At 44.2% G+C, this 25391-nt stretch overlaps 1 protein-coding gene and 1 non-coding gene across 8 annotated transcripts in view; both read right to left on the reverse strand.

Annotated features, from left to right (window-relative positions):
• LARGE1 (LARGE xylosyl- and glucuronyltransferase 1) overlaps window positions 1-25391 on the reverse strand; it is a 349906-nt gene that overhangs the window by 145332 nt on the left and 179183 nt on the right. For all 7 annotated transcript variants that reach the window (XM_029078653.2, XM_029078655.2, XM_039914014.1 and 4 more), the window contains 2 exons: window positions 23898-23980; window positions 16793-16916 (listed from right to left, as the gene is read on the reverse strand). In XM_029078653.2, coding sequence (XP_028934486.1) covers window positions 16793-16916; window positions 23898-23980 — 207 coding nt within the window. The remainder of the gene's footprint in view (window positions 1-16792; window positions 16917-23897; window positions 23981-25391) is intronic.
• Window positions 636-772, reverse strand: LOC114816811. The gene has a single exon (XR_003764617.1). It is a non-coding gene; the product is annotated as a small nucleolar RNA SNORA7 (small nucleolar RNA).

A 25391-nucleotide genomic window follows, 5' to 3' on the forward strand; every position in this document is an offset into this window, starting at 1 on the left:
TCAATGTTATTGTCCACTTCATGAAAAGGAAAACAATGATCCCTGAAGAGGCTTCAACAAAGCTGAAATGAAGAACTTTGATTTTTTTGGGGGGCGGGGGGAAGAGGGAGGAGGTTCACTCTGTGTCCTTTCAGACAGTCCTTTGAAGAGCATGTTCATTCAATCACTTCCCCTCCCACATTTTGAGGATGGATCACAGGGTGCAGAGAGGTGAAGTGACCCACCTTAATGATAAGGCAAGAATTAGCACTCTCATCCCCATGGTGGTCCTCTCTATCAGTCCCTACATTAGGGGTGCTAATTAATTCCTAGGGCACGAGGATCCCATAAGACGTGCAACCATTAAAATAGAAAAAGAAACCACCATTATGGATCCTTTGCAGAGTTTGTTTTCATGAGTGTCTTTCTTGTCTTGTCTTATGCTGTCGAGTCGCCTCCGACCCATAGCGACACCATGGACGCATCTCTCCCAGAACACCCCACCTTCATCTGCACTTGTTCTGGTAGAATATCCGTAGAGTTTTTTTGGTAAAAATACAAAAGTGGTTTACCAATGCCTCCTTCCGCACAAAAAACTTGCGTTTCCGCCCTCGAGTCTCTCCCGTGCAGCTGCTGCCCAGCACACGGGAGCTTTGACTTGTAGCAGATTGCATTCCACTCTCTAGCCACTGCCCAAGCTAGGAATGGAATGGATATGCCTCTGCTTGACTCTCCTTCCACAGTTGAGACTGGTAGAATACTGGAAACTCTCCGGGTGCGACCCTGAGAGGGGATGAATATCTAGGTCTTGGCAATTTAACCTAGCCCCTCAAAAATCCTCCTGCATCTCCTTTTTTCTCTTAAATAAATTGGCCTAAACCTAACTCATCAGGCCACACTGCAATGCTTTGTTATTTAATCAGACCTCTGATTAACTTATTTATCTATTTTGGTTACCATCAAAGCAGGAGAGCTTAGTGCAAATTGAACATAGAGTGTTCCATTAAGCTACCTAATTAGGATGCCCCAACTACTGGTATTTATTTTTAAAATGTATGTAAAGCACTTAGCTGCATCAGACACAAGTGTGAAATAAATGAATAAATGAAAATAAATTAGTCTTAACGCGAACCACTATCACAGTCAAGGAAAAAGGCGCCACATTAAAAAAAAATAATGATAACCTAAGAGTTGGCTTGGTTGGAGGTGGTGAATTTACGTCGGTATAAAGAAAGGAACAAAGGTTGGGGGCAGGGAGACGTTCAAGGACTTCTGGCCCACTAGAGTGAGGAGAAGCTGTATGGCCGATGAGACAAGCCTAGGCTGAGAGTGTGGAGATCTGGGTTCTAATCCTGCCTTTGCCACTTGCCTACTGTGTGACCTTGGGTAAGTCGTAACTTCTCCGTGCCTCATTTTTCTCATCCGAAAATGGGAATTGAATACCCATTTCCCCAGCCCCTTAGATTGTGAGTCCCATGTGGGACAGGTACAATATCTGATCTGATTATACTGTATCTACTCCACCATTTAGCATAGAGTAAGTACTTAACGAATGCCACAATTATGAACGAATCACAACGAGCGGATTATTGCTTTTCAAAGGTGCCATCCGGTGCAATCTCCTTCCCCACACCGAGGGACGCATTTGCACAGGAAGATGGGTGGAGGAGGCACCAGGCCATCGGCTTCCTGCTCTCTGAAATGGATTTATAGGAATGTGAACGAGAAGTCCAAAACCTCCTCTGACATAGAGGATATGTAACAGTGTAGAGCCAAAGCAGGACTGTCAACTCAAAAATACGATTATGTGTAGCAAGGTGGGGCCACTCTGCTTTCTTGTGTTCTAGGCTCTAAGCTCCTTGTGGGCGTGGAAGGTGTCTACCAACTTTGTTGAATTGTGTTGATCAATCAATGGCATTTATTGAATGCCTACCATGTGCAGAGCACTGTACTAAGCGGTTGAGAGAGTAGAACACTTCATGATAAGGAAAACAATGACCCCTGCAGAGGCATCAACAAACCTGAAATGAAGAACTTTGATTTTTTAATACACAACACAACAGAACTAGCAAGCAGGTGCCCTGCCCATAATGAGTTTACAATGGGGAAGGACAATGCAGCGGAGAGTACCTTTGAAGAGTAGTAATCTGCTCCTTGTGACTCGTCCAAAATTGCACCATTTGTTAAGCACTTACAGTCTGGGGGGCGGGCAGAAATTAATATGAGCAATTGTACTCTCCCAAATGCTTAGGACAATGCTCTGCACACAGCGATGGATCAATAAATATCACTGAGTGATTACGTTTCGTCTTTACCTGTCATATCCTAGACTGCCAGGAATAAAAGGGTCAGGTGTTGAACTGGACCATCAATTGATGACACCTATTCAATGCTTACTCTGTACAGAGCACAAGCATAATCTAGTAAACAGGGCAGATTTATCAGATTTCCGTTTCTCCTTAACAAGCAAAAAAAATTCTTATTATTTAAACAATAATCATACGAATAAAAATGTGGCTCATTTTCAGGAATAGAACATAATCTATCCCAATGGTGGTGGTTAATTTCAGATGGCATGTCCTTAGCTTAATTAGTAGAAATGCAGTCGTGCACAAGAATAACATCTGATATGCTGATACGAGTGAGCAGGAGAAGCCGTGGGTTCTGAGGATTTGTATGGGGAAGAGAGAGAGGAGGAGAGGAAAGGGGGAGAAGAAGAGGAGGAGGGGAAGAGGGAGAAGGAGGGGGAGGAGAAAGAGGAAGAGGAAGAGAAAGAAGAAGAGGAAGGGAAGGAGGAGAAGGAAGAGGAGGGGAAGAATAAGGAGGAGGAGAAGGAAGAGGAAGAGGCTAAAAGATGGAGGAAGAGGAGGAGGAGGAGGAGGAGGAAAAAGAAGAGGAGAAAGAAGTGGAAGAGAAAGAAAAGGAGGAGGTGGAGGAAAAGGAAGAGAAGGAAGAGGAAAAGGAAGAGGAGGAGGAGGTGGAAGAGGAAGAGGAGGGAGAGTGGGAGGAGGAGAAGGAAAGGAGGAGGGTTCAGAAGAGTTCGTTTCACTTTCCATAGATGCCATCCCTGCTGACTCTCAGTGGACTCTATGAAAACAGTGTTAAAATCCACTCTTGTTTGGGCTGTCAGATCGGGTACCCAGCCCTGACTTTCAAGTGTGCCTGGAGCTTGATGCTCCTGACAGAAGCATTCTTGAAAACCCTGTCCCATCTGTAGTTCAACTAGCTAGTTCTCAGCGATACACACGCACTGGATTTAGCCTTGTAATTCAATACTTCAGGAGTAGAAGAATCTAGGAGCTACAGTTCTGGATTAGGAGAGGCAACATCTTAGTAATAGCACCAGTTTACCTGTCCAGCTGAGGGGCCCAAGGGTCTCCCCCACTTGAGCCCATTTCACTAGTCCACGCCTTCCAGTTTTCCAGCTTGGCACTGGGTGACGTTCTCTTGTGACCGGGCCTAGTGATTGGGGAGCGTGTGGAAGTCTTGGCTTTTGGTGGGGCGGGGGGAAGATGGCTGAAAGACCACTTTTAGTTTCCATCCAGCCCCTTCCAACCAATCAATTCTATTTATTGAGTGCTTATTACGTGCAGAGCACTGTACTAAGCACTCGGGAGAGTATAATATAACAGAAGTGGTAGACACGTTTCCTGCCCACAGTGAGCTTACAGTCTAGAGGGGGAGACACACATTAAAATAAATGAATGAATTACGAATCTAGATATAAGTGCTGTGGGGATTCCTATCCTTGTTCCGCTTCCCCTTTCATCTCGCCCCGCTCCCTCCCATCTTGTGGTTTACTCCCTCCCCATCTACGCCTGGCAGTTTCCTGATAGGGTAGCTTCCTTACCCTCTCCCGTTTAAACAGGGACATGTGTCCGGGCAGGAGAAGAGGGACCAACCAGAAAGGTGAATTTTAAAGGAAGTGGGAAGTGATGCAGCTCCCGAATGGCTTCACGATACAGACATAACCTGTCAGTCAATACGTGTACCTCTTACTGCTTCAGCTTGACAATGCACATCCTTCGACAAACTGGGATTTGGCTGCAAACTATCCTTCACCAAAAGGTAATATTTATTCCGCAAAAGGGCCTCTTCTTATTTGTACAAACATTTTCTGTAGATTACAAATCACCTGACAATTTTTTTTTTTTTTATGACTTACAAAAATGTCCTAGTTTTGGAATGTTTGAGAATCATTTCCCTTTTGGGTTGTAGCAGAGTTGTTTCCTTGACAACCAAAAAGCCCCGGCATAATAGTGAATAAGTAGGAGGACAGGTAGCAGGGGTGAGGGAGAGCAGGGGAGGCAAAGTGACTCTGATGAATGGCTCGATGGCAGGATGAAGCAAGTCCAGACGATCCAGGGCAATAGGTCAAGATCTGAAAGTTTTCCTCAATTCCACCCACCCTCTTCTCCCCCGCAAAAAAAAAAAAAAAGAGTGTGCATGAGTTTGGGGTCCTCCAGCTGTGTCTTTTCCATATTTGATGGCTTCATTTAAAGCATTAGGGTTCTTTGCCTCTGTGCTTATGAAAATGGATTGCACAGTGTCAATAAAAGCAGCCCTGTCTCATCTGCAGCCAAATACTAGCAATCAGAGGAACCAAGGAGCTGTGCTTTAGATTTAATCTCCTGCCAGATTAGAAAAACAAAGGGGTGATTTACGTTCACACTGAAAATCTGGAGACTGATTCCCCAAGCGGCTCTTGATTGGGAGCAGTGATCACCAATTATCACCAATTAATATTTCGTCAGCATCCTCATTTGTGCGACACCATATTAGACACTTGACTGGAGACGAAAAGGACACGATCCCTGCCCTGAAATGATCAAGGCTTATGCTTGAAGTGTCCATCGCTCTAGGATCTATTAAGAGACCATCTCATACAAACAGAAATCATTTCAGAACAATTACCAAGACACTGCTATCATCGCTGAACGATATTGCTAACTCCGATTTTAATGTTCTTTCTTTCTCACATGACCGCCGGTGAAACCACCACCTTCCCTGGTCCCTTGCCAAAATGCCCTTTTCGCAACGGTAGGGAGGTTGGGACAGTGGAATAGGTGAGAACTGGCTGAATATCCTTGATCGATTGATCGATCACTCATTCAAACACGGTACTTACTGAGCGTTTACTGGGGGGTAGAGTGCTTGAGAGAATACAAGAGTTGGGAGACACATTCCCTGTCCACGAGGAGATTAGAGTCGATAAGGGGAGACAAGACATTAAAATAAATAGCCCAAATGCTGTAGGGCAGAGGGGTGTGGTGAATATCAAGTTCTTAAACAGTAAAGATCCAACTGCACAGGAGACACAGAAGGGAGAGGAAGTAAGGGGAACGAGCAAAAAAAAAATTGGATACCAATGGGATTCCTGAAACAGGAACTGACTGGATTCTAACCGTTTATATTCTTGAAACAAAGCTGTCTTGATCAAATAGATATTTTACTGCACTAAGACGAAAATTGGGTTTCTCTCCTCCTTACCTAGACCCGATTATTCAGTTAGCTAGAATAAACAGAAACTACTATGCCACAAATATTCATATATGATAAATTTGTGTATATATATAAGTATATATACAGATTGGCTCTTAAGCACCCGAGCTACATTAGGTTCTAGTACAAAGCTGCAAAAAACAAGGTTATCTTATTAAATTGGAGGAAAACAACATTTGGTTTCCTATGGCCATCAATTTACTTAGCAGGTCATACCACAGCCTGAAATTGCAATCTAAGCTACCAAATGGAGAGAGGAGAAATGATTAACCTCCACATCTGGTTCTAAGAATTGGCTGGGACATTTTGTTTCTCTTTCCTTCCCATAATTAAAGACTGGGATAATGTCGGATTTTCTCAGGTTAGGGTTTTAAGAGACGGTTTCCTCTTAATGACTTGGGTGACTCTACTGGTTTCCTTAGTCAGTAAGTCAGTCATATTTACATCCCTTACTTTATGGAGATTACTGCATTAAATGCTTGGGAGACTATGGTATAACAATATGACACATTCCCTGCCCACAACGAGCTTACAGTCTAGAGGGGCAGACAGACATTAATATAAATAAATAAATTACACATGAGTGCACATGAGTGCTTTGGGGCTCAGAGGAGGGATGGATAAAGGGAGCAAGTCAGGGCAATACAGAAGGGAGTAAGAGAAGAGGAAAGGAAGGCTTAGTCAGGGAAGGCCTCTTGGAGGAGATAGGCTTTCATTAAGGCTTTGAAGGGGGGCGGGGGATGACACCTTGTTCACGTGTCCTGGCTCCTGCCCAGAATTCCCTCCTGTTTCATACCTGGCAGGTGGTCTCTCACCCCATCTTCCAAGCCCTCCTGAAATCACATCTGCTCGAAGAAGTCTTCAGCCTAACTTCTCATCTTCCCTGCCCCCATTCTCCCTCCTTTCCACATGACCTACGCAACTCAGGTCTGTTCTTCCTAATCACTTTGATGCCCATCCCATCCAAACTGCACATTTTATGAACATACTTATACTCTGCTGCTTTTCCTGTCTGTAAATTTATTTTAAAGTCTGTCTCCCCAACACTAGGATGTAAACTCCTGGAAGGTAGGGATTGTTTCTAATAATAACTGGGGCATTCATTCAGGGCTTACTATGTCCCTATCAACTCTTGTTATTTTGTATCCTTCCAAGTTCTATGTACAGTGTCTTACACATATGCCCAATAAGTCCCTGTGATTGAATGATTAAATACTATTATATTAGGAGCCCTGAGCTTCCATCTCCACATCCTCCGTACTTTCCTCCCCCATTTAAGATAATACAATGCCTTCCCAAAGGCAGTCAAATGGGTTAACACCAATCTCACTTTGCATGCGTGCAATGCTTTCATATTTTAAAAAATCTTAACTTTAACAGCTATACTTTCTCCACTCAGGGTTATCCAAAGCTCTGTCCAAGGTCCATTCTAACCTCAACATGGCTGCCAGACATTACACAAGGGGAGAGAAATGTGTAGTAATCTCTAGACTCTTAGCTTGCTGTGGGCAGGGATCGTGCCTACCAACTCTATTCTATTGTACTCTCCCAAGCACTCAGTACAATGCTCTGCACAGAGTAAGAACTCATTAAAAATGATTGATTGATTGACTGATTGATAGCTAAGGAAGAGGGGTCAGAAGGGGCCAGTTGGCCGGAATTTGGTCAGGTTAGGAGGGACAAAAAAAGGGATAAAAGGGTGCCCTGGTTTGGGCCAGGAAGAATTCTTTATGGAAACAGCTCTCTATTCATAATAATAGTAATAATAATTACGGTATTTGTTAAGCACTTACTATGTGCCAGGCACTGTAATATAAGCTGGGGTAGATACAAGCAAATTGGGTTGGACACAGTCCCTGGCCCATGGGGGGCTCAGTCTCAATCCCCATTTTACCAATGAGGTAACTGAGGTATAGAGAAGTAAAGTGACCTGTGCAAGGTCACCCAGCAGGCAAGACAGCAGACAAGGAACCAGGATTAGATCCCATGACCTAACTCCCAGGCCTGTGCTCTAACCACTATGGCATGCTGCTTCTCTAGAGATAACAAACAACCTTTGCTTAGGCCTTGCAATTCATCTAGCACACACAAACAGAAGGCCTTATTTGAATTTTAAATCCTTAAACTTTCCACCTGAAGCTCTTTTTTTTTTCCTTACGTGATTCAGACTGGATTGAAATTGATACCCATCCCCTAACCCCTTATAAGAGCCTTCCTATTTGTATGAATGGTTGCCAAGGAAACCACGTGCTGAGGAGCGCTCTCTCACCTGTCTAGATACAGAAGTGATCACTTACGTGTTGAAAGTTGAAAAGTAGAAAAGAATAAATGAAATAAATAATGCATCCTGAGACAAATTCAATAGTGGCTGTTAGCCTTTGCAAGACAATTCCCACTTTGGGTTCTGGATCTTTTCTAACATAGCTTTGGATAACTTTAACACCCTCAAAACCTCACTAAACTGAATTCTACCACATGCATTCAAGTAATTACTTTTTGCAAGTATGATCATGCATGCACACACCCAGCTACTCAGTGCAAATACGTTCGGTTTCCCCGGGATTATGTTCTGGGAAAAAAAGGGAGTTAGAAGCAAATCCATATATCCAGGTAAAGTTTTACAGAGTCAAAAGGGAGAGGATATTTCAAACTTCTTCATGCCTCGAAAACCTACATGCACCTCACTTCAAAATGGTGGTTTTTATGGCCTGCATGACTGGTCTCCCTCCCAGTGCAAAACAGGATTTGCCTTAGAAACTCAGGGCCGGTGAAATGAAGAAACTCAGACAATAAAAATAAAGATAATGCTACTAGTAATTATAATTACGATATCTGTTAAGCACTCATTATGTTTTAGGTGTTGGGGTAGATACAAGTTTATCATGTTGGACACAGTCCCTATCCCACATGGTGCTCACAGTTTAGTGGAAGGAGGGAGAACAGATGCTGAATCCCCATTTTACAGTTGAGGAAACTGAAAGACAAGAGAAATTAAGTGACTTGCCCAAAGTCTCATCTATCTATTATATCATTGTGTTGTACTCTTCCAAGTGTTTAGTACAGTGCTCTGCACATGGTAAGTACTCAATAAATCCAAATGATTGATGGATGGATTGTTACACAGCAGGCAAAAACGGCTAAACTGGGATTAGAACCCAAGTCTTCTGACTCTCAGGTCCGAAACCTTTCCACTAGGCCCACTACTGTCTTCTACTGACTTAGGTGGGCCAAGCTTACCCTTTCCCTTACCCTTTACCCCATCTTTCAGGAAGAAGCAACTTCTCAACTTGTGCTGAATATACAACTGGAGGAGGGGAGGGCTGTTAATCTGAGATCCAAATTTGGGGACTATAAATAAAATGAATTTGTTATATGCTCATTATGTGCCAAGCACCATAATGTGGGGTGGGTATATGACAATCTGGTCAGTAGACATGCCCATGTCACCACGGCCTAAGAGAGAGGAGAAGAAATCAAGCCACTGTGAATTTGTGTAAATAGTAACCATCACGGTGAGGGAGAACTGTTCTAAAATTCAACCTCAAACAGCTTAGGTAAACTCCTAAAGTACCGATGTTTATCCAGTCTCTGCGGGACTTGCCTGGAAAATATCACTTGACTTTAGGAAACCTTCAGGTCTAGGCAGAAGTGCAGAAAGAGGTGCTAAAAAAAAGGATAAATCTGGCACTGATGTCAAATTGAGGACAAGCCTGTCTTTTGCTCCAATTTTTTCACCCCCAAAACAATAGGCAAGATGGAGAACTGAACCTTCCTGTGCTCTGTAAGCATTCTTTGAATAAAATTTCAACCCAGGATGCCCACAGTGTAAGTTACAGAGTAAGTAGAAGCAGCGTGGCCTAGTTGAAAGAGCATGGGCCTGGGAGTCAGAGGACCTGAGTTCTAATCCCAGTTCCACCACCTACCTGCTGTATAACTTCTCTGTGGCTCAGTTCCTTCATCTGAAAAATGGGGATCCAATCCCTGTTCTCCCTCTACTGAGACTGTGAGTCCCATGTGGGATCTGATTATCTTGTATTATCCGCACGCATTACAGTGCTTGACACATAGAAACTGCTTAACAAATACCACAATTATTGTTATTACTATTATTATGCGCAGTCTCCTTTGCCCTTTTTCATGAGGGAGACAAAAGGTGACCAGCTGGAGCCCTTACACCTGGGGAAATCAACAGAACAATCGGAACAATCATTTTCTATTTGTCTACTGAGAAGCTGTGTGTGCACAAGACTTTTCCAGGCTTGACACATTCGCTTCCAATAATTTTTAAAATTACTTTGAAAGTTTTCTTAAATAATTTTCCTGGAATGCTTAAGAGTTCCTAATAATAATAATAATAACAAGAATATTTGTTCAGCACCTTGTACCAAGCACCGTATTAAATGCTGGGGCTAGTCCCTTTCCCACATGAGGCTCACAGTCTAACTGAAGGTTAACAGGCATTGGATCTCCATGTTACAGATGAGAAACCTGAGGCCCAGAGAAGGGATCGTTCTTGGATCTGCTATGGAAATATTTAGAACAGGACCAAGTAAATCAAAACAAAATTCTTTGGGTCTATTTGTTCATGCATTGTCTTTAACTCCATTGGTATTTTTCACATCTAGGGTTTAGAGCAGTGCTTGGAACATATTAAATAAGCACTTAACAATATACACCATCATTATTAAATCTTTTTAAATCATGGGAAGTATGCCAGGGTAGAGTCTGTGTTTTTAAATGTCACTAGATGGATACTGTTCCCTGAAAGGATGGATTGAAAAATGAACTTATTGGAGGGAAATGAATGGAAAAAAAAATAAAGTTTACCCACAAACACGGAGGCAGACATAGGCCCACAAGGAGATTGGGAAAGAAAATGAAGAATGGCAAGATACCCCCAGGGTTGGTTTCTCAGGGAGAAGGCATGAATAAAGGAACCCAGCATACAAAGAAGGTAATCAGGAGGGAGGTGAGAAGGTTTTCTTCAGATACAAACTTCAAAAACTTTAAATTTATTTAAATATGAATTGCCCTTTCCTCTTATTTAACCTTGACTATTACATCTCCATTGCAATTTCTAAAAAAAAGTTCATTCCACATCTCTCCACTCCTCAAGAACATCCAGTGGTTGCCCATCCACCCCGGCATCAAACAGCACTCAATCAGCATGTGCGCTTCTACCTTACCTCACTGAGCTCCTACTGTAGCCTCGCCCACACTCTTTGCTCCTCCACAGCCAGCTTGCTCACCGTGCCCCGATCTCCTCTATATTGCTACTGACCCCTTCCCCGTGTCCTCCCTCTAGCCCTCCACATAAACCAGATCACCACTCTCCCCACCTTCAAAGTCTTATTAAGGTCACATCTCCTTCAAGAGATCTGCCCAGATTAAGCCTTTGAGCATTTGGGAATAATAATAATTGCGATGGTATTTGTTAAGCACTTGCTACGTGTCAGGCACTGTACTAAGTGTTGGGTAGATACAAGCTAATTGAGCTGTCCCACGTGGGGTTCACAGTCTCAATCTCTGCTTTGCAGATGAGGGAAACTGAGGGACAGAGCAGTGAAGTGATTTGCCCGAGGTTCCACAATAGGCAAGTGGCAGAGCTGGGTTTAGAAACTGGGTCCTTGAGACTCACAGGCCCGTGGTCTCTCCACTAGGCGATGGTGCTTCTTGCTGACTGACTGATTGATTTTGAACATCAGAACGACGGTGTGATTTCCCACTTTCCTCCAAATTCAAATTGAACCGATCATCAGAGAAGGACACTGGAATCAATATCTGAGTAGACACAAAGAGGTAGCTCTACCATCTGAAGAAAACAAAACTCTGGCATTGGCTTTGAATAAAATTAAGTACGCTCTGCACACCAAAAGCACATAATAAATGCTATTACTACTATAACTTTGCAGTGTATCACACTCTCCTCCACCGCCCCTGCCCCTGTAATGATAAAGCTTTAAAGGGCATTGACTAATCAATGAAAATGTCAGTGGAAGAAATGCCTTCCCTCATTAATTCCTAACACCTCAAACACTTACAGTTATTTATACCTATCTTCAGCTCTTCTGCATGAATGTATGTTAAACTCTGCATTCAATTATTTATTCCGATTACTCTATTTGAAAATATTTTGCTGTCTGTCCCTCCTGTTAGAGTAGAAGCAGAGAACATGCTTCTTGCTTCTGTTATAATTTCCCAAGGGCTTAGTACAGTGCCCTGCACCCAACTGATGCTCAATAAATACCCTTACTATGACTAGAGATCAAATAGGGGTTTCATTACGCCAGTAAGTGTATCATGAAATTGGTGAGCTTCTGATTTTTTAGACTACTTCTTCCCCCAAAGAAGCCAGCGCCCAAGCAAATCATTCTTCCTCCTTTGAGAATTTTACCATCACTCAGGGGAATATAAAGGCATTTCTTATGTGTAAAACAGAAACACAAGGACTGCTAGTTCTCAAACACCAGAGACGAACGGTTAAGGGGAAGGAGACTTGGCAATTCAGGTGTGTGACTCAAACTCTGACTTTGGGCATCTAATTTACCTCCTCTGGGGTTCCCCATTTTTTCAAAAATATTTCTTCAAAAAGTTCCTTTAAAGTGAAAGCTCCCTGTGGGCAGGGAATGTGACTATCAACTCTGTTTTAGGGTATCTTACCAAGCACTTAGTACACAGTAAGTACTCAGTAAATTCCATTGATTCTAAAGTAAAATGGGGAAGGCCGAAGTCTTAGGAACGCTGGGAAGAATCAGTACTAAGAAACAATTCGATGATAATAAATAAGTACTAAAAAGAACGCAGAAGTTTCTGGGGAGTGTTGTGAATCACTGCTATATAAATGCTAAGGAGAAATCCCAATAAAACAAAATCAAAACTCTCTCACCCTCTAGCCAGCACTCTAGCTACACTCACGAAATGAATTATTAAGTCATAATCCTTTTAGTTTAGCCTCTGCCTAATTAGAAGAGAGAGCCTGTTTTTCAATCTGTTACGGTTTTGTATTTCTTTATTGTACATGTGCCCAGAGGCTGCTACGATCAGCACATTTCTTTCCCAGGGAAGTGAGGGGGGGGGCGTCGGTGGATTAAGCAAGTCAAATCTCGAGGATCGGCCCCGGTCCTGCCCCTGATCAGTTGAGGGGCCGTTCAGCCCCCCGGTCTCGGTTTCCCCATCTACGAAATGGAGCCAAGGTTATCAGGTCGCCGACCCGAAAGCCAGCATTCCGGGTTTAGAGTGCTCAAAGCCAAACAGGCAAGAGCTCTGCCATTAAGTGCCATAAAAAGGAAAAATAAAACGGGAAGAACGGGCAGGTAAAACGAATGCTAATTTTTCTTTTTTTCCCCAGCAGGAAAAGAGTGGAACTCTGAGGTTATTAAATTTTATAGCTATACCCATAGATAAAGATCATGCAAATAAATATGCAAAGGAGCCTTCCAAAGGAAAGATGTGCTCTTGTTTTCTAAAAGAGATTGAAGAGTAGCATTCATTTGCATACACAGGAGATGGAAAGCGGTTGTGCATAGCAGCACGGGACAACTTAGTTTCCCCTAGTACTCGGTTTAGAAATTGGCTGCTGGTTAATTAGAGAGAGCAAGCTGATTTTCCCCACCATGCATCTTCCCTGTGAGATGAGGAGATGGGGATTATGTTGGCACCCTCCTGCCTCCTGTCTCAATAAAGCTGAATCTTCTCTTCTAGGGGATGCTAAAACTCCACAACCGGAACTGCCTATTCCCTAATTTAAAAGCCAAAGGACCCTTACAGGTCACCTAGTCCATCTGGTCATAAAAATCAAATCTCCTTCCTCTCTCGGGGTCACATTTAAACCATCTCACTTTTAACGGTCTACAGAAGTGATTCTCTAACATTCCCCCGTAAACTCATTCCAATGTTTAACAACCCTAGGTTTGAGAAAGTTCTTTCGTATCTAAATCCCTAATGTTGCCCATTTCCTTTGGTTCTGCTCTCAATGGGAGAGCCTTGGAAATTCAAGAATACTCTTTTCATAACATCCGATGAAATCTGATGGTAATATATATATATAAAATGGTAAACCGCTTTAAGGTTGATCTTTTAAGGAGGAATTATTTAGCTACCTCGACCAACTATTTAATATAGTGATTTGATGAAGAATGCGAGTATAGGAATTTCATTGATGATCTCTTTGAAGAGACAACGTTATGAGCAGAAATGGTGGGTTCTAGCCCTGTTTTGCCTGTTAGAGCTTTGCTACCAGAGGAGAAGGTTTCTAAACGAAGGACCACCTAGATTTTTTTTATTTTATGATATTTGTTAAGCACTTACTATGAGCCAGGCACCATTCTAAGCGCTAGGGTACATCAAAGTAATCGAATGGACACAGTCCCTGTCCCACACGGGGCTTACCATCTTAATCCCGATTTTACTGAGATAACTGAGGCACAGAGAAAATACATGACTCGCTCCAGGTCGCAGAGCAGAAAAGTGGCGGAGCTGGGATTAGAACCCAGGTCCTTCTGACTTCCAGGCCTGTGCTCTATCAACTAAGCCACACTGCTTTTCTGTGAGGTGAACAATCCTGGCGGAAATCCTGAAATACCTTCCCGATATAGATGGGAAAGACCCCAGCAGCTGCCAAGACAACTGCCTTCTGGGTTATGGTACAATATTGGCATTACGCTGGGGTCATTTGGGCAATAAATACGTTTTGCGTGAAAACACTTGCTGTAATGTGCTGCACCCTTGCCTATCTACTCAACTGTTGCAGTGGAAACACAGTCAGCAGGAAAGGGTGAGTATGACTGGAGGACAAACAACTACTAGCTATAATCAATACCTTCATGAAAGATTCAAGTTCTGAAATCTCAAGATTGAAGTTCATCTGCCATTCCCAAAGGGAGATGCCCTCCTCACCGTCATATACAAACATATATTTCTTACAAGGGTGATTTCTGGACTCACACAGACCTGATGTGCTTTTCAAAGTTCACTTTCAATAGTGTAATGATTCCTTTACACTGAAACTGGGTTTCTCTGCCTCCAGCCAGCATAGTAAGTGCTGACATGAGTGTTTCCGAAAAATGCCAGTTCAAATTACCATGTCAAGTTGCTTCTCAGAGATATCCCTACTCCAATCCAAACTTCACTCTGCTGCCCAGATCATTTCTCTAAAAAAACATTCAGTCCATGTTTCTCCACTCCTCAAGAATCTCCAGTAGTTGCCCATTCACTTCCACATCATCAGAAACTCCTTACCATTGGCTTTAAAGCACTCAATCACTTTGCCCTCTCCTATTTTACCTGGCTGATTTCCCACTGCAATCCAGCACATTCACTTTGCTTCTCTCTATGTTCCACCAACCCCTCGCCCGTGTCCTGCTTCTGGACTGGAACTCCATCTCCCCACTGCCCTTCATCTACCACCCACATCATCACCTGCTGCTTTATGTGGTCAAGTGAGAACCAGCTTGGCTTAGTGGAAAGCGTATGGTCCTGGGAGTCAGAGGACCTGGGTTCTAACTCCTGCTTCACCACTTGCCCACCGTGTGACCTTGGGCAAGTCATTTAAATTTTCTGTGCTTCAGTTACCTCATTTGTAAAATGAGGATTCAATACCTGGTTTTTTTTGCCTCACAGTACTTAAGTGCTTACTATGTCCCAAGCACCCTATCAAGCTCTGGGGTAGATACAAGATAATCGGGTGAGACACAATCCCTACCCCACACGAGACTCCTGGTTTAAATAAGAGGGAGTATGATTTAATCCTCTTTTCACAAATGAGAAAACTGAAGCACAGAGAAGTGAATTGACTAAGTCAAGGTCACACAGCTGACAAGTGGCAGGCCTGGGAGCAGAACCCAGGTCCTCTGACTCTCAGGCCCCGGCTCTTTCCATTAGGCCAAGCTGCCTCTCTCTTTCTTAAACAGGAAGCCCCAAGTTTCTACCCCACACATTGAAAGCACTTACCAAACACCACTACCAGAGATCTTTGTTAGCCCTGATTCCCCCTGTACACCGCAAGCTCCTTGTGGGCAGGGATTATATCTACCAATGCTACAGTATCGCAGTTTCCCAAGCACTTGATAGAGTGCTCTGCCCAAGTGCTCATCACTGATGAAAAATACTACTGATGAAAAATACTACTGCTGAAAGTACCATCAATGAGAATGGTCTGCATACAGAGAGCAGTCAATAAACACCGTTGATTGATTGACTGTTGATCCCAGTGAACATTCCTTGAATTGCAACAACTTGGTCAATAGCGGCTCGGTAGCTTCATCCACAGCTATTGCCTATAGGCAGGGGAGGGCTAATCTCCACCAATAGCTTCTCTGGGACAAGGGCCTTTGGTGGTGGTTTCACAGGTCATTTGGGTTGGACCAAAAGTTCCCTATGACATGTACGGTTAGATGCTCTTAATGGTTAATTGCCTCTTGCTTTATCTGAAAGACACTGCATCCTTATTTCTATGGAGGCCACAAGGACCCTACTTGCCTTCTGAATCATGCGCATTTTCAATTTTAAAGTGACAAAAAAGGGTCACTTCCCATTTAAGACAAAACTGATGGAGAGCAATTAGAACAGGGTGGAGGGATCCCTCTCACTTTTGCTTCTCCCACCCCGCTCTCTTAAAATCCTTGGATGCAGAGTACCTTAATTAACAGCATAGCAATTTGCTAAATTTCGCTTGTCCCCTTTTAAGAGTGTGAATCAATTTTAGCTCAGAATAGATTGGAATGCCATATATTACCCCAACAATCTTGAAATGCTAAATTCTGACAACCTAGATCAACCTCTGTGTTCGACACATGCAAGTATCAGAAAACTGAGGCTCCATTGGCCTTGGTCTAGATACATGTTTATGACTCTGCATGAAAAAGATATCTTCTTTATCATGTTCTGGAAAAACAATTTGACTAGTGGCGGTATCGGGGTCTCCCGGTTCGTCCTTCTCCAGGAGATTCGAGAAAGATTCGAGAACCAAAATATTCCCGCAAAGTTATCATTCCCTCTCAACTCCCAAAGCAGACAGGAAGGGTGTCCAGACACAAAGGCTTTGGGGATGTCCTAAGGGCCTCCAGTCCCTTAAAAGAGCTTCTATGGTCCCAAGTCAAGATCCTGCAGCAGATTTTCACCCTAATAGAATAGTGATCTTAATGTTTTGGGTAATAGGCTCTGATAAGCTTAGGATAAAGTCTCCATTACACAGCTAGGTATTCTCAACAGGTAACACGGCTCTCTTCTCCACCTAGTTAGAGAAATCTCTTGGCTAAAAAGAATGTTGTTAATTGGCTTTTATTCTCCGCCTTCCCCCCCTTCCCACTGGTACCTTGAGTTCATCGGCATCGTAAAAGTCAACTCGCACAGCCGGGACCATCCAGGTCTGGAACAGGGTTGCCAGGATCTGCTTGGCAATTGCATCTGCGATGAGATGGAAGTGAAGAGGGTTCCGTCTAGTGATATTGGAAAGAGAAAAAGAAAAGAACAACAAACCAAATTTTAGAGTAGGGGTCATGCCCATCAAGGTCCAGCAGCAAAGGAAGTCTTGAAGCTCTGTGGCTTAGTGGACAGAGCAGAGGCCTGGGAGTCCGGAGGACCTGGCTTCTAATCCCAGCTCTGACACATGTCTGCTGTGTGGCAAGTCACTTAACTTCTCTGGGCCTCAGTTACCACATCTGTAAAATGGGGATTAAAAGTGTGAGCCCCAAGTGGAACAGGGACTGTGTCCAACCTGAGTTGTATCTACCCCAGCACTTAGAACAGCTGGTACCGTAATTTTTTTTTTTAACTTTTATTTGTCACAGACAGCTCCGTTAAAATTTACCTGGTTCTACTGCGGTCCAAAGGGATGACGGGGAAAATTATAACGGTCTAATGCATGTGCACTCCTCGGAACTTATGGTACTGCATCTTTTTATTATTAATATTATTACCAGCATCGTCTGTTTTAGCTGGCCAACTTCTAAAGGCAGGACCGTGATCTACAACTCTGTCTAATGCTATTCGCAGGTGGGAACCCATAAATCTAAAAGATTTATAGATGCTGATGATTAAAGTAGCTATTAAGAGGAAAATAATTCTTCAAACACGAATCAGCCTTGGGTTCAAACAGAGACGCTACCATTGTGTTCAATTACACCCAGCACACCATTGGGGCCATTAGCCAAACCCTAATCTCGGAAACACATTTAAAATTTCTTCAATTTGCATACTGCTTTGCCATTGCAAATGCCATAATTAAATCTCTTCTACTTTGGGGGAGGATGAAGGACACGTTGCTCTTTAATCAGCTTCCATTCCAGGAGTACAGGGGAGACTTAATTGCCAGTGGAATTTGTAACAAGAGGAGAAGGCTGGATTTTTATCCCCTGGTGAATGGTTTTCACTTTGGCAGAGAAGGATCCCCTTCCCACGATTAGACAGATAGTCCAGAAGGCCTTTAGCATCAGCTCTACTTTCCACCAATCCTGAGGGAGGAATAATGGAGTCTCATTTATGAGTAATTTATAAAGGTAAATGTGTGCACTTGCACTGGCATTTTTCATCTCCCTCCAGGCCCTGGGGAGACTCCTGCAGGATAATAGTCTTAATTCTTTCTAGAAAGTTGGAATTGGAATCTCGAAAGTTGATGGTCCATTGTATTCCTCAGAGCATAACATTAAAATATGGTATCAGCCTTGGAAAGAGCTATGCTCCTCCCTGACTAAAGGACATAACCTTCGATTCTGGACCCACAGGACAGAATGCTAATTTCCTTCTTTTATCCCTGGTGCAATTTCCATTGGCTAATCAAGGTGTGTGGGTGGGCTTGTAATTTGGAGACTTATTTACAGGGCTGTTATGATAAAGGTTGTTTCTGGTTTTGCCTCCTGGACCTGGCATTTTCTTTTCACTCCACATCTGTTTTCTCTTCTGCCTTCCCTCCTTGTTCTGAGGGAGCTAATATAACTTATCTCCATGAATAAAGCCACAGTACCAGCAGGAAACATGCTTTGGAAGCACACAGTCCTGGAAAACACCTCACAAAAACTCATCCCATCATTAGAGTGACATTAGGTGTTTCTGAGGAGTAAGTGTGATGCATCACTTTAGCTGGGAGGGAACAGAAATGAGAACGGGGAAACATGGTGGGAACAAGCCTCATACTATGGAGTCTGTTGTCATATTTACAAGGAAAGCCAACCTTCTTTTTCACTATAATAACACTTTAAAGAATTGTTATCGGAGGCACAACATCTCACCTAAGCAGGGGCTCTTGTCTTCCCCTCAAAGGAGACAGGGCAAGGGTCTTCAATGAGTTTCCCTTTGGGAAGCCTAAACTGGCATCTCACCCTGGTCATAAATAACCCAAGCAGTTACTCTCAACGTATACATAATCATGAACAACATAATCATAATCACGAGAACCAGCTCAGTGTAGCCGATAGAGCACGGCCTGGGAGTCAGAAGGACCTGAGTTCTAATCCCGCATATGCTGTGGGACCCCGTGCAAGTCACTTCACTTTTCTGGGTCTCGGTTCCCTCATTTGCAAAATGGTGATTAAGACTGTGAGCCCCATGTGCGACAGAGACTCTGTCCAGCCTGATTTGCCTGTACCCACCCCGGCGCCTAGTACAGTGTCTGGCACATAGTAGGTGTTTAACTTATACCACAATTATTATCATTATTATTACAAAATGCCAACAAACCATGACCACATGCATGTGACAAACGGGCTAGAAATTGGTCCTGATATAGAATTGGGCTATACCGGTCTGGAGACTGGAAATCTAGTTCCAGCAGCAAATAAAAGATAGCTTCTACCATTGATTGGGCAAGTTGCTTCTCCCTGTAGAACCCCAGGTCTGACGGGACTCAGAGACTTGCAGTTCTGAAGCCAGCAGACAAGCACACCCAGCTCTCCTACGATGCAAAGATGGCAGTCTTGGAAAACCTTGCATTACGGAAGACTCTAGGCTGTAAGCTCGTTGTGGGCGGGGAATGTGTTTGGTTACTGTCATATTAGGCTCTCCCGAAAGCTTTATACAGTGCTCCACACCCAATAAGCGCTCAGTAAATACGACTGAATCAAATGTTCTCGCCTCGCCCATTTCATCCAATGATGTGGTGCCCTGAGCCCGAAGGGAGTCTCACGGCAGAAGAACGTTGCATAATTTCCGAACCGCATTCTACTCAAAATGTGGAGTGAGAACATGCATTATGGAAGACCTGCATGAAGTCAGTGAATGATGTCTGGCTCTGTAGGCAGCCTTTCCGTATTCCCCTGCAGAGGAGGTGTCCCACCTGTGTCATCTCCAGAGGTTCCCGTACACTACATTCATAATAACCAGACGCTCCTGCCACCTTTTGTTTTCCTTCACTGTACTCCGGCTCCAAGATAGGGGCCTAATAAATATGTTAACACACTGGAGAAGAGATGATTCAACTGCCGACATCTTTTTGTCAGAAACTGGCATTAAAAGGCAGTCCAGGGACCATTTTAGTATTAAAATATACAGTGACACTTGAGCTGACGCTTCTGTTAATTACAAAATTACAATGGAACTCTGATAAAAAAAAAAAAAAGGGTGTGCGACATCCACATGAATACGAAATCAATTCATTACACTCGATGCTATTGTAGCACACGCCACAGTGAAATAAATCGGCATGCTAGAAGACACTGCCCCGTGAGAAGCCAAGCAACTCGGCTAACACTGGGGGACTCAAGGGCAGAGCTGCATCACATCAGAAAAGCCACCACCATAAAAGGCTGGCGGAGAAGAGCCAGTTCATTTCCTCGCTTCTAGTGAACTACTGGTACGGAATCATCCTTCCGGGCACCTTCTCTGTCGATCAGGATAAACCCAGCAGGCTTCATCCAAGTTGGCTGATTGCTTGCGAGCAGAAGAATCTAAAATGCCTCTAGATCACTGCTCCCCACCCACCATCTTGAATATCTTGATGATGACGGAGTCTGATTCTAGAACAATGACCTTGGCCCGTCTGGTAAAATGGGGATTAAGACTGTGAGCCCCAAGTGGGACAACCTCATTAGCTTGTATCTACCCCAGCACTTAGAACAGTGCTTGGCACATAGTAAGCACTTAACAGATACCATTATGACTACTGTTAGATAGACTAGTACTCTGGTCCTCACCACTCCTTTCCTAGACAATATCTAAACTCCTTTTTTATGGCATTTGTGAATTACTTCCAATGGGTCAGGCACCTGTGCTAAGCGCTGGGGTAGAAACCAGATAATCAGGTTGGACACAGTCCATGTTCCACATGGGGCTCACAGTCTTCATCCCCATTTTACAGATGAGGTGACTGAGGTCCGGGAAAGTTTAGTGACCGGCCCAAATTCACGCAGCAGGCAAGCAGTGGAGACGGGATTAGAACTCAGGTCATAACAACAGTAATAATAGTAATAATAATAATTGTGTCATTTGTTCAGTGCTTTCTATGTGCCAGGCACTGTACTAAGCGCTGGGAGGGATATGAGCAAATCAGACTGGATATAGTCTCTGTTCCACATGAGACTCCAGTCTTAATCCCCACTGTACAGCCGAGGTAGCTGAGGCACAGAGAAGTTAAATGACTTGCCCAAGGTCACACATCTGACAAGCGGCAGCCAGGATTAGAACCCAGGTTCTTCTGACTCCCAGACTCGTGCTCTATCCACTAGGCCACGCTGCTTCTCCTGGACCTGTAAGGGCATTTTTACAAGCAAACAATGGTTCTATCACTGGGTTCTCCTCAATGAACAATGTAGCAGAAGAAGCAGAGAAAGCAGTCCCACCCCAAGAACCAGTCGGGAAAAAAAAACAACACACCAAACCCCCCCCACCCCCCCCAAAACAAAAACAGTTCCCAGTACCAACGTTTTACGGATTTAGCTTCTTGGAATAGACATAATAAGGATGCCCATTTCATCTGAGGGCTTTACTGACGTTAAAAGGATTAGTAGAGCTCAAACAAATAGATTTTGAAAACCTATTCTGAAGGTAAATTTAACTACAGTAATTAACAAGCAGACTAAAATGTGGCATCATGCATCATTATCATCATATTGTTAGTTAGCATCAGGAAAGGACTTAACTGGGAATACACTTTCCAACCAAGCGTTTGTTAATCCCTGCATTGAGGTGGAGAGCGAGCGTCCCTATTTACCAGCTGACTTGCTAAGGAAAGGCCTCTTGAATAAGCTCCCGTGTTTTGTCACTCTCCATCATCAATCAGCATAATAACTTTTAATACCCCAGGCTGATTCCCAGCAAAACTGACAGAGGGCCCAAAGGCATGGAGGCAAGACATCCTTGTTTTTTACCTCCTCTCCAATTCTCACTGAGCACTAAACACTGGGCCAGAAAATGCTATTTTAGTCTTCTATCCTTCTGGCTACGAGAGGATCTGTAAGCACAAATCTAAATCATTACATGGAGGCAAGAATTCTGGAAGTCATAAATGCAACATTTGGCTATGGGGCGGGGCGGGAGGGAGTGATTTTCGTGGGGGTCGGCGGCAGTCCAGGAGGTCACCCCCCTCGCACGGAAAAGGGCAGATTTACAAGGAGCAGCATGGCCAGTGGAGAAGGACCGAGTGGCTTAGTGGCTAGGGCACGGGTCTGGTGATATTTTTTAAACACTTACTATGTGCCAGGCACAGTACTAGATACGAGCAAAGCGTGTTGGACGCAGTCCCTGTCCCACGTGGGGCTCACAATCTCAATCCCCATTTTACAGATGAGGTGACTGAGGCCTAAAGAAGTGAAGTGACTTGTCCGAGGTCACGCAGCAGACAAAAGGAGCTGGGGTTAGAACTCTCAACCTTCTGACTCACAGGCCGGTGATCTATCCACTACGCCATGCTGTTTCCAGAGCTGCTAATGGAGGCCTTGCAGAGGACTTCAGCGGGGTGGAAATACCTAGGTTTCAGCAGAGTCCCAGATGAGGGATTGGGGTTATTCCAGGACCTAGTTCTAAGATTCTGTTGAATAACTACCGTTGCTCTTGAAATTCTAAACAAAGTACTGATTATCAATTGCAATCCAAGAGTGCTTCTGAGGGATTGGAGAGAAATGGCGCCACAGCGGCGAGGGGCCATTTTGGCAATCTTTGAAACCTCGGCAACTAGCCCTTTTGGAGAGGGACCGGCTAGCTGCACCCAGATGCTTGTGTGACTTCCAGGAGCTCCAAATGGAGTGATGGGATGGTGCCAGCAAACCACTGGGACCATCTTGGGATGCACAGGGTGAAGCCCCAAGAGAGTTCCTACGATGGCTTTAAATGGTTGTTTTTGAAACTGAATGCCCGACTTCTGTTCTTAACTCGCTGATGCACAACCCAGCATGTTCACATGCCTCCTCTAACACCAACCTACTCCCTTTACCTTGATCTTGTCTAGCTGGTCGCTGACCGCTTGGCCACATCCTGTCTCGGGCCTGGAATTCCTTCTCCCTTCATATTTGACAGATTATCATTCTCCCCATTTTTACAACCTTACAAAAATCACATCTCTCCCAAGAGGCCTTCCCTAAGCCACATTCCCTCTACTTCCTCTTCCTTCTGTGTCACCCTCACACTTGGATTTGCACTATTAATTCACTCCACCCTCAGCCCCACAGCACTAAGGTAGAAATCCTTAATTTATTTTAATGTCTGTCTCTTCTTCTAGAATGTAAGCTCCTTGTGAGCAGGAAACATGTCTACTATGCTACACTGTACTCTCCCAAATGCTACGTACAGTGCTCTGCACAGAGTAAGAGCTCTGGTTGGAGCTCCAGAGCTGGGGTGCCGGTCCAAGGCTGGGAAATTCAGTTTGGGAAGACTTGTCTAATATTGGGAACGTTGAGAGCTGTCGTCCTGCAGGCCTGGGACCAGCCTGTGGTTCTGGAAACTGTTCACCTCCACATCTTCTGGAGATCCTCCAGGGCGAGTTGGTCCGCTTTCCCTTGTGAAGCTGGAGAGCCCTGATGGTTAGGACCTTTATCTTCTCAGTCCTTCCCTTCTCTTTTCTTTTCCTTTCCCTCTAACGGGCAAACTCCCTTCCTCAGTCCACTCTAGCAAGCTTCCTTCCACAACTCTAGTGCTTTCCCCTTTCAATCTCTTTGTCCCCCTTCTAGAACCCCCTTTCCCTCTAACTCCTTTCCCCTTAACACACTCCCCTCAAAGCTCCGCCCTCATGTCCCACCCTAAGCCTTTGCTTCATCTTTGTCTCCACACTCCAACGAAAGAGTTGGCACCCCTGGTATCTAGCACCCTGGCTGATGCCCACCGCTACCAAAGAAACGGACTCCCTAATTTTCATTTGAAAATTTATTTTTGGTGGAAAACCCCAGGTTGAAATATGGTTGTGCATTTGGGCTGTGTAAACCCCTTCAGCCTCACATAGACCATCCAGATAATTTAGCCACTCTGCCAACTCCTCTGGGGCATAATATCGTTTTTACCTATGAAACAGGACTGATTTGACCAGGGTGACGACATCCCGACTGGCATTGTAGCCGGCGCAGACGATGGCGACGTGGATCGTCTGGAGGGAGAAAACAAGACAATGTGTTAAAAAAAACCCAACCCATAACCATGGCTCCCACACACGAGTAAACAGACGAGGCCTCACGAGCTCCTCACTATTCCTAGAAAAGAAAAATGCTCCTACCTATTGAGGAATTGTTAGAAAACCAGGAGGGCAGTTTGCAGTTGGGGAAGCTGGCTCGCGCCAGTTTTATTAAAACCATTTTAATTAGGTTATAGCACCATCATCATTGGGAAGCCATTACGGTCTTTCCAGACTACTTTTTATATATGGAAGGATAGTGTTCATTAGCTAAAACAGCCTAGCAGAGAGCCACTTGCCCACATGCCTGGAGCCAGTAACAACTGCTGACAGGTTCTTGGCAGACAGGAAGGCCTGAAGGAAGGTCCAGGCAGCGAGGGTTGAGAGATCATAAACGGGGGCTGGGAAGAGGCGGTGGAATCTTTTCTTCCAGGAGACTTTATGAAACAGGGAAGATTCTCATCAACTGCAGAACCATTTTCAAAGCCCTTCGAATATCTCATCCCTTCTAGAATGTAAGCAGGAACTTGTCTGCTAATTCTGTTGGGTTCTCCTTAGTGCTTAGGACAGTGCTCTGCACAATAAATATGATTGATTCATTCAACAGCCAGCCCTATACCCAAGGCTGCTATAGAGAAGGGAAGAAGCAGAAAATACGGGGCTAAATTTGAACAATGACTACAATCTAGGCAGCAGCTGTTTACACCAAAAACCTCCACCTAATTCTTCAGTGACATAGTTGCCCCTCTGTGATCAAAGACCATGTTGCTGATGGGGAAATTCACCCTTGGGTACCGTGTGGCTGAAAAGGCCAGTGAAGGACTGCACTGCCCTGGGCCCATACAGCGATAGTCCCTTCCTGGATTGGTGACCCCTTTCCCAGCTCACTCCAGTTGCCAGAAGAAAAGCCAGAAGCCCGGAATCTCCGGTGGCCATGGTCCACTATTACAGAGTGTCCTGGCTGAGCTGTTTGGAAAAAATTCACGGCATCCCTGGCCCTGTTCTAAGCTCAAAAGAACTTTACCAAGTATCGAGGAGAAATGTTTCCTGGCCTCATGGGCCTTGCGGCTTGAGAAGTTTGGATTGGGTTTTCTAGCAGGTTTCCCTGTCACCTCTGTTTCTGGGTTCTAACATCAGACCTACCAGTGTTGTACTCCGTGAGACTTGACAGCTGCGCTTCCATTTCTTAGGGAAATGGATAAATCTCCTAAAACTAAGCGACTCTAATACATTTCTCAACAAATCCTCTATCTGTTGCCGACCTGTTCATCCCAAGCGCTTAGTACAGTGCTCTGCACATAGTAAGCGCTCAATAAATACTATTGAATGAAATCCCAAAGCCGCTATTTACAAAAATCTAAACAGATCCTAGAACATGGGCCTGGGA

The sequence above is a fragment of the Ornithorhynchus anatinus genome, chromosome 14 (genome assembly GCF_004115215.2).
Source record: "Ornithorhynchus anatinus isolate Pmale09 chromosome 14, mOrnAna1.pri.v4, whole genome shotgun sequence".
Lineage (NCBI taxonomy): Eukaryota > Metazoa > Chordata > Mammalia > Monotremata > Ornithorhynchidae > Ornithorhynchus > Ornithorhynchus anatinus.